Genomic DNA, 9,186 nt, shown 5'->3' with positions numbered 1-9,186 from the left:
GAAGGGGCTGGATAATAGTTTGTTGTGGGCTGAGTTGATGAATGAAAATGTGATATTTAGGAGGCTTGGATAGGGCTGTGGTGAGGCTAAATGATCTTGGCTGAATTGCATGTTTGGTTGGTAGTTTTATGGCTTGAATGAGCTCATATGAGTGATGGTATGGCTTATGGTTATTGGCTGGTTTTTGAATGTATATTGGGCTGAGTGTGGTGTGACCGTGTGTGTGACCGAGTGCGGTGTGGCCGTGTGCCAAGTGTGTGTGGCCGTGTGCCAAGTGTGTGTGGCCGTGAGGTCGTGGGCCGAGAGTGGCCGTGAAGGTGTGGTGGTGTGACCATGAATGTGGCCATGCGGTGTGATCGTGTGATGGTGGTGTGTGTTCGTGAAATGTATGTTTGGCATGTGACGGTGTGGCCGTGTGGTACGTGTGGCTCAATGGTACGAGATGGTTTGAATGATTGGAAAAGTGGTACCCTGAGGCGTATTGATGCGGGGTAGGTTCCGTCCTGAGGCGTGTTACGTGAGACGATGCCGTCCCTGACAAGGTGACGATGCCCGGGCCGACTGGGTGACTATGCCTGACAGGGTCAGAAGACCGTTGGCCTGATGCGTTTTACGCGGGCGCGGTAGTGATGGAAAGTTGGGAATGAGCTGGACTCGGTTTGATGTACGAGACTTGTGAAAGTTGACGCATGGCGTGAGTTAGTGTGCGAGTGTGATTTGCATCGCGTGATGTAGTGCTTGACGAGTATGGACTGAAGTGAGTTGGTTGTATTATTACCTGACGTGCAGGGGTGTGTGTGATGGATCCAAGGTAGGATCGCATGTGACTGTTAGTATGATTGGTTGTTTGTGTTATGCATGTTCTTGTCTGGTGGTACGTGAGAGCCTATGTGGGGTTTGGGGTTGTGCACTTATTGAGATTCGTCTCATAGTTGTATAACCACCATTTCAGACCCCCAGCCATGAACCCCGGAGGCCCGCCTCCTTGTTTTGGGATCCCTAGACATGTGGATAATCAGGAGGTTGAGTACCTTTTAGGAGGCGACCGAGCTTATGTTAGGCACTCGAGCATTGTTTGGGTTGACGAGGGCAAATTCCACCTGAAGCTTTATTCGTACGTGGCGTGGACTTATCGAGATGGCTTAGAGGAGACCGGCCCGCTGAGAAGCTTCGACGTCCCCTTTAATGGCGTTGGTGAGTGGGACCCTTTGGCGAACGCCCCTCCCGATGGCGAGGTCATCGATCCCGAGTCTATGGAGTTTGATCCCGAGGAGTCCGAGGAAGAGCCGATGCCCATGGACGAGAAGCCCGATGAGGAGCCACCCGTGGTACCCCCAGTAGAGCCGCAGGCTGTGCAACCCGAGCAGGCGATCCCTCCGTACCGCGATCCGCGTATTCCTCCGAGGTACGAGCCAGAGGACTTAGAAGAAGAATGGGAGGAGGGTGATCCTTTGGCGCCACCGGGGTATTTTTAGGGGTTGTGTAGGGTAGGTCAGACCAGTCGCTTTTTGGAAGATAAGTCGACCCGTAGTGAAGCTAAGTTGACCCAACCACTCGTCCCTTTTTGTTGTGTCGGTGGTGTTTTGATGCTCATTTTGCTAAGCCTGTATGTAATGCCGTTTGTATGCTCAGTACGTTGGCAATTGTATAAAAGTTAATATTATTGGTTCATTGCCTCTCTTGTTGCCCTATTCCATTGTCATCTTTATCGTACGGGTGTTCTTATATTCATTTTCGCATGTGCTTCATATCGTGGGGTCGGTGACGTTTGCCTAGGACGACGTCTTTCATTACGACCTTTTGTGTGTGTGTAACAACGCGGGGTGTCGCGAGCTCGTACGGGGTCGAGGTGTGACAGGACCCATGCGCGAGTACTAGGGACTCAGGTACAAGCACCGAGGTCCCGAGTCGAGCCTTTGTGGACTCAATCTAGGGCGTCGGGGAGCTAAGCAACGGTACTGGAGTCCTAGGCCCAGCCACCGGCACTAGTGTCCCTAGCCCAACCTTTGTGAATCCAGGCCCGAGCATCGGGGTCCGAAACCCAGACTCGGCCTCAATAGACCTTGGTGGACTCAGCCTCGGCCTCTAGTCTTGGGTTTGCTGTTAAGGGCCCGGGAACAAGCATTAGAATTCCTATGCCCAAACGCAGAGCTTCTTATTCAAGTGCTGATATATAATCATATTTTGAAAAATGATTTTCGATTTTTTAAAGAGAAAATCATTTTCCTGAATTTAAGCATAAATTTCTATTAACTAGGAAAATATTTTCCGTTAAACAAATTGAGCCAAAATGGAGGAATTTTTTTTTGTTCACGCTATATCCACTCTTCCAATAACTTAAAACACATTCTATTAAGATTGATGAAAGAGGAAAAATATATCCTTAATGTAAATCAATTGATCCAGTAATTTTTATCGATCTTTCTTAAATTGTTGTTTCTTCTTTTCCTGTGCTCAAATCGGAGAAGTCTACATACCTGTTGCTTTTTTAAGATCATGATCTAAGATTTGAGTACTTTGATAAATTTAATGTTCGGATTCTAGTTTAAAAGAATATTAACAGAGGACATTCATTGACCGTGTCTCTCTAAAGTTCAATCCCTAATTACCCCTTATTATCTTCAATTCTTTAGTTCAAGCTTCATAAGGAAATTCTTTAATTTAGTTTGTGAACTCTTTATAATTATAATTTCGATTTAAGACGTGTTAATTAACAAAGATTACCGATAAGGTTTATACTCATTACAGAAAATCCTTCATAAAAATCAGCCGGAGCACATTGGTAAGTAGAAGAGAGGAAATGAAGTTTGTATAAAAACAAACGAAAAATAACATAAGGTGATGGAATAAAACATCATAGTTTTGATTAATACGGACAGTCTTATATTTTCATAACTCTGTGAGGTTTTTGCATTTTTAACAAATAGCAACTTTCGCCATATTATTTTTCTCGAGGTTATTTTCGTCAACTCAAAAAGGTATGGAGTGTCATAGCCATGTAGAGAATGAAACTCGCGTGAGGCTGTTTTTTTTTTCTCTTTTTCCTTTTGGGTCAAAGGTGGGATTTGATGGGTTATCGTTGAACAAGTGACTTGATCTATGAGTAGAACTCAATTCACTACCTAGCCAAAAGGGAGTCTGAAAACCAAAACCTTTATATCATCACTAGATATGTAATGTCACATTGGGAGTCTATTATGCTCTTTTTATATCACTACATGTTTCGTATCATATTCCCATTGCTTTTTCAAGGCTACAATCACCATTCTGAAAGGCTTTTGAAATGTAGCCTGCAAGAGGATGCAAGTACTTGCGAATGAGATTTCAGATATCACAAGTCCCAGTGCCTTATGGATAAAGACAGGGCAAGTCAAAGAAACAAAGGTAACTGTTCATTGTGTCCACTTTTATGAGGCAAGCAACATGGGACTGCCTCATGCCTGGTATCTGCAACCCCACCACAGATCTGGGCTCACAGAAAATTGTGGTTTCAAGGTATCTGAGCCCATTCCTTGGGATGGCTTCTCCAATGTCACTGTCTTCCTCATTGAGCACCAAATTTACATGGCATCTCACCTTTTGAAAATTATTCTATTCCTCTGTAGCTCTTTCAACATATTAGCTGATTAATTCCTGTAAATTCATTACCAAAACAAAGACCAACCCTTTCAACTTTGCTGGCAAACTGTCTTCCTTCCTTGTGATATTTCATCGAGACAGAGATATTGTTGCCCTGATTGATTCCTCTCTTATAGTGATTTGTGATAGGTTTTGGGTGTCGGAGTTGTTGGAGTGTCTGACTTAATAAAGATTCTGGGTCCCTTCAAGCGTTGACATGAAGCAGGGCCGATGAATATTATTGCAACCCAAAATAATAACCTTTATCTTCAACAGAATGTTAGATGCAATAGCAAGAGTAGAATTGCAGATTTTCGGAGTTTCCACATGTTCAATAAACTTTGTCATTATTGTTACTTAATTATCGGGAGCAATATTGAGGAGGAGCCTGCTGCTTTTCTCCCATCTCTGCTTCTTAATTACCCCCAATTCCAATTTCGAAATTTAACGACAGTTTTTTTAACTCATATGCCGATAGAAGAGAAGGGCCATTTAATGTTCAGACGCATAGCTGATGAATTTACAACATTCAGGATTGTGATGAGAAATACCAGAACATACTTAATGCATAACCTTGCCTGGCTTCACAATGCCCTTTAGGAATCCAGAACACCACCAAAGAAATAAGCATATTGCGGATAGAGAATTCGTCAGTGCTATCTAAATATACAAAATCTGTTAGCACTTCACAGCATCCTCTTCGATTAAAAACCCGAAGAGTAAACCAGTTTGTTTTCACCATCTATACTACTCTACATTTCTCTTTACTCAGGACAAACCAACTCTATTTTCTCCTCCAAATCAGTAGTTAGCCTAATTCACCAAGTTTCCAATTTGAGTCGATTGAACAAAGACCCTTCTCTGAAAAATTCATCTCTCTGACTTTAAGCGCCCTGCCAAGTGCCATAAAGGATAATTTTATCAATCGTAAAGCAAAGCTAGTGGAGTTTGTGGTAACATTAGATGACCTTCCAGTTACCATTTAGACCCAAACCGTCGACTCCTGAACTGGAATGGAAGGGCGATTGACCATGTGTTTGTAGCTCACTCTCACAAAAAGCCTGATGTAAAGAACATCAATCATTAATAGTCCTAGCGTAATTGAAAAACATGGGATAGAGATGGTCTAGATAGATAATCGGTCCTTTTTAGAGACCTGTGTTAAGGGAGGATAATTATGATTGGAGCTCGGGATGCTTGGAAAAGCTTCTGGGAAAAATCCTTGTGTATAAGGTGAAGAAGAAGCCATTCCACGCTCAGTATCCACAATAGTTGCAGAGCTACCCTGTAAGCAGAATATCTTTGCGAGAAGAAAAAGTATAACTTAGATTACCAACTATATATGCTGAATATCCTTAAAGCCCGAATATCAGTCTTAAGCATCATGTTAACTTACATCTTTGGACAGTATCCTCTCCAAGTTAATGCTCAGTTCTGGACTGACAGCAGCAAGTTTCATGGACAAAAACTGCGAAAGAAACTAACGTTGGTACTGGACATTTAATTCAATTTGGTCTGCTCAATAGTCAGATCTTAATACTTAGCATTAATGGGAGATTGAGTCTGCATATTCAAATAGAAAAAACGATAGCCCCGATGAAAACTCGTAGGATACAACCCACATGGCCTCATATGATCGCCATTTTTGGTATAGAAAAATTTGACTCGATGTCAAGATCACACAAAGTAAATTACTCTACGGAGAAACTTACCTTCTATTCAGACCTTTTATGCTCAATTCAAAGGATAATATCATCAGATAGCACATTATACCATTCAATGGTTTTTTTTAAAAGGTGCATGGTGTTAAACTCATTCAGGACTATACGTATACCAGAATAAGAAAACAGTTGGCGTACCTCAACCTGCTGTTGCAGCGACTGCACATAGTTAATAATCTCATCAAGCATTACCGCTTTTCCAGTGATCTGAGGCAAGTGAATCCCCCCCGAATCACTAACCATCTCAAGCAAAATAAGTACCTCAGAAACTAGAGCGACTCGATTACCTTGTTGCATCCAGGGACGAGTTCTTGAAGCATTCTCATCCGCTCACTAATTTTCTCTCTTCTCACCTGAAAGCAGAATGACCCTAGTAGGTTCAAGGCATACAAAAACCTGGCAGTTGAGACATTTGGGCAACGAAAGGTTTACCCTCTCCGCAAGGCTGTGACTGTTTGTAGCTTGGCCTCTGCGCGCTCGCACGTGAATATAGTTCTCTTTCGGAGCTTCAACATTGTCTTTCACTTGTTTACCATTTTGTTTACCCTGAGAATTAGGATACAAAATCTGCTCATTCTTCTGTTTCTTCTCGTCCCATTCCCTTGGGACATCTGAGTTCACCCTGGAAGGATCCTTTTTTACCTCCTATTCCAGATTAACAAACAAAGAGCAAGTTGTTTTACCGAGTCATTTGCACATAAAAGGACAGCAACAAAAAAACATCAAATGTTCACACTTTTCACATTAACACCAGATGACTGACCTTCCTATCATAAATGGTATCATGATCAGGAGCATTTTTTCTTCTCTTGACGCTCGGTGATGATCGCTCCGCATCCTCTTCGATCTGGCATCCCTGAGACAGTTTATTGTTAGCCGAGGCCCCTTCACTACCGTCATGATCATCCTCCCTATGAGAGCCATAGTTAGGAGGACACCCAGAATTAGCAATGTCAGGCAGCCCAAAGTAGCCGACCGCATCCAGGTAACTCCGGCTCTCTGAGCAGGGAAACCGTGAAAATGAGACCTGCTCGGTCAATGCCGGTAGGTTGTGACCGAGCGGAGGAGGAAAGTCCCCACCAGTTCCCTGATTTTCCATGATGCCGGGGTGTGAAGAAAGGGGGAATCCAGAGGCCAATGAAGGATTTGCAAAATTGTAGCTCTGAGTTAGGGACACAAGTGGATCCCAACCAGAGCTAACAAAAGGGTTGATTGCCATTCCTGAGACTTCTTCTGGGACTGAGCTGGGAGTCATCCCTGAGTGTGGAAAATTCAAGAAATTGTCACCCCCATGTCTGACCCCGATATCACCACCGTCACAGCCTTCCATCTTCAGAATTGAGGCACAATAACCCAGGAACTAAAGCAAGTCTTTTCAACCAATTTCAATAAACCAGCAAAGGTCACCACCATAAACTAGGACTTGAGGATATATAAGACACAGAGAAGCTGAAGAAGAGTGAAAAGGTATAACTGGGGTTTGACCAAAACCAGCTGGTGATATCTTGCAGGACTCAACAAGGAACACAATGGACTTTGTCAGCTTTATAGTACTGGGGTTTGGTAAAGCAAAAGAAGTCTCTTATTTGCAGCATCCCGCGAAGCGCAGTGAAAAAAAAGGACATATCCTATCTATCAGGCATAGAATCTACAGAGTACCAGCTATTTTTCCCTCTTTTTCAAAACCTTCTCATTGAGCCTACTCTTATGCCAAAGAAGCAATGACAGAGAAAATGCTCATACCCTTAATAATTATAGACAAGAAAGTGAACCCGTAAAAGCAGAAAGTAAAATTTGGAGGAGCAAGCAACACTAGTCCCAGAGACAGCTCCAGACCAACCAAAAAAGAAAGCAGATTCCCTTTTCTCTCAGTTGAAAAATAATTAATACATCCAACACTTCATAGGCCAGAGTCGTTCAGGTAACTGGTATGAAATGTTTTTGACCACACTACGCCCAAACTGGGACAGAATCACTTCAACCACTGGACGGTGCAGATTGGTGCTTAGGACTCGGGAGGAAAAGGCTCATCGAAGGCAGTGACAAGTTGAAGTCTCGAAGCAATACCAAAAGAACACCAACGCTGTCAAAAAAGGGCAAGTTTTGCAGACACCCTTTTGAGATATTCCCAGATGGGTACCTAAAAAGGCTAAAAAAGCATCCAATACTGTGTGGATTGTATCATGTAAGGACTGAAATTATTCAGTCTTTCAGCTCACTGTCCTCCTAATAAGGAAGCGCATCTAGTGCCTTGATCTAAATCTCCAAGAAAAGACCCACATCGCTAAAAATAACACAGCAAGAATCAAGTTCCAAACTTCTGTTGATCACTAACAGTGTTATAGCACCACAAAAGGTGAAGAGTGAGAAACCACTAATAAAAGAAAGAAAAAGTGCCCGTAAGAGTTGAGACGATCTCTTACCTGCCCACGCAAAGAGGTGACATGTGTGAATTTAAAAGACAGACTTTAACCACTGCTAACTGCTCCTGCAGGGCAAATTATTATCACCAGATCTTAATCACTTTTTTCAAACCAGTTGCTCAAGCTTTTCTTTTGCTTTATCCCGGACAGAACTAGAAGATAGCTGGATAGGTGCTTCTCTTCAAGGCCAAGCCAAGCTAGCTTTTGCTTGCTTGCTTGACATGCTTTTTCTTTTATTTTTACTGACACAATCTGCCAACTTATTCCAACACATCAATCTTTGCTGTTACACACTCAATTTTTATTTTTATTTTTTTGCGCGAGTGCCAACTAACCCACTTCATTTTTTCTGGTCTAGAACACTCATTATGCACCTAAGCTCAATGATTCCCCATGTGCCCTATTGTTCCATCTATGGCACAAGGGTTTATGATGGCCCCCACCAGATCCTTCCTTCCAAACCAATCAAGATGTGGATTTATGCATGTCCCGATGATTTTAGAATTAGGACAAGCCTGAATGAATTTGTTCAGAGAAAGAACAAAATCTCATGTCCATTGCAGTGTGATAGGAGGTGTCTTTTAGTCACCTCTTATGACAGGAGATGATATTTGAAACTTTGATTTGTAAAAATATCTAATAAGAAGCTCCTCTCAAAGAATAGAACTTGTGGGAGTGTGCAAAAGGTGGCAATGCTTGGTGGACAGGAAAATTGTCCAAAATTCTTATACCTATTGTACATCAGTCATTTCAGTTCTAAATTTAATTTTGACAAATCATTTTATGAGTTTAAAAATCTTATCAAGAAGTACATAAGATCCATCAACAGGCTACAACATTGATCTTGATCTTATGAGTTTATTCAAGACACGCAAATTAATCCGGTTTACCCTCATCAAGATTTCAACAAACCATTCGCAACTATGCTCGACCAATCTTTAGAACTAAGCGTCGTGATTTTATGAGCCAGCTGTAAATGAGTTTAGATGCAGTTTTCTGTCCCTTCATATGATATTAAAATCCGTTCAGATATTTGCATTACAACATACAAGTCTGGTGTGATGAGGATGCTGGACAAGTGTAAGGTGTGGACAGGATCAGAAACAAGGACAATCACCTAATCTTATGCAGAAATGCAGAGTATGATTTCTCCTCCTCCTCCTTTTTTAATCTATCCCAGTACAGGTGTTTAATGAATTAATTACAGTTTACAGCTGCAATGGCTTTCTTTTCTTTTCACGAAGAAATTGGTGGCTTTTGTCCGGGAGGAGCAGATGGAATAATGGAATCCACCATTTTGAATGACCCCCTTGTCCCCGTACGATCTCCACCAGCTGTAGCACGTTCAAAATCCAAGCCCCAGACCAACTAACATGGTCAAAGCCAAAGTGTCCTCAGTCCACACGAAGCGCTCTCTTGGATGG

The 9,186-nt window shown here is 42.3% G+C and overlaps 1 protein-coding gene across 3 annotated transcripts; it reads right to left on the bottom strand.

Moving 5' to 3' along the window:
• Positions 1–4,238: 4,238 nt before the first annotated feature.
• Positions 4,239–7,981, bottom strand: LOC115675958 (transcription factor bHLH74-like). Of its 3 annotated transcripts, none has more exons than XM_056316964.1 (9): positions 7,763–7,981; positions 6,103–6,710; positions 5,772–5,984; positions 5,627–5,692; positions 5,478–5,546; positions 5,015–5,086; positions 4,775–4,918; positions 4,598–4,679; positions 4,239–4,511 (listed from the first exon to the last, which is right to left on the bottom strand). In XM_056316964.1, the coding sequence occupies exons 2-9, from the start codon at positions 6,667–6,669 to the stop codon at positions 4,489–4,491; spliced, it is 1,236 nt and encodes a 411-aa protein (XP_056172939.1). In that variant the 5' UTR covers positions 6,670–6,710; positions 7,763–7,981; the 3' UTR covers positions 4,239–4,488. The 3 variants fall into 3 exon arrangements, with proteins under 3 accessions (XP_056172939.1, XP_056172940.1, XP_030454646.2); XM_056316965.1 differs by having other exon boundaries at positions 6,103–6,596; positions 7,763–7,980; XM_030598786.2 differs by lacking the exon at positions 7,763–7,981 and having other exon boundaries at positions 6,103–7,754.
• Positions 7,982–9,186: the final 1,205 nt, after the last annotated feature.

Source organism: Syzygium oleosum, unplaced genomic scaffold (genome assembly GCF_021117445.2).
Source record: "Syzygium oleosum isolate NSW1041296 unplaced genomic scaffold, Sole_v2.1 Sole_v2.13, whole genome shotgun sequence".
Lineage (NCBI taxonomy): Eukaryota > Viridiplantae > Streptophyta > Magnoliopsida > Myrtales > Myrtaceae > Syzygium > Syzygium oleosum.
This window is presented reverse-complemented; position numbering and strand designations above follow the sequence as displayed.

What these genes read in the sequence shown, in the direction of transcription:
- LOC115675958 (XM_056316964.1), bottom strand. Translation starts at nt 6,669, where the DNA reads ATGGAAGGCTGTGACGGTGGTGATATCGGGGTCAGACATGGGGGTGAC. An exon ending in GTCACAGCCTTGCGGAGAGG is followed by an intron (nt 5,693 to 5,771) that starts GTAAACCTTTCG and finishes TTCTGCTTTCAG; the next exon opens with GTGAGAAGAGAGAAAATTAG. An exon ending in TCGTCCCTGGATGCAACAAG is followed by an intron (nt 5,547 to 5,626) that starts GTAATCGAGTCG and finishes CACTTGCCTCAG; the next exon opens with ATCACTGGAAAAGCGGTAAT.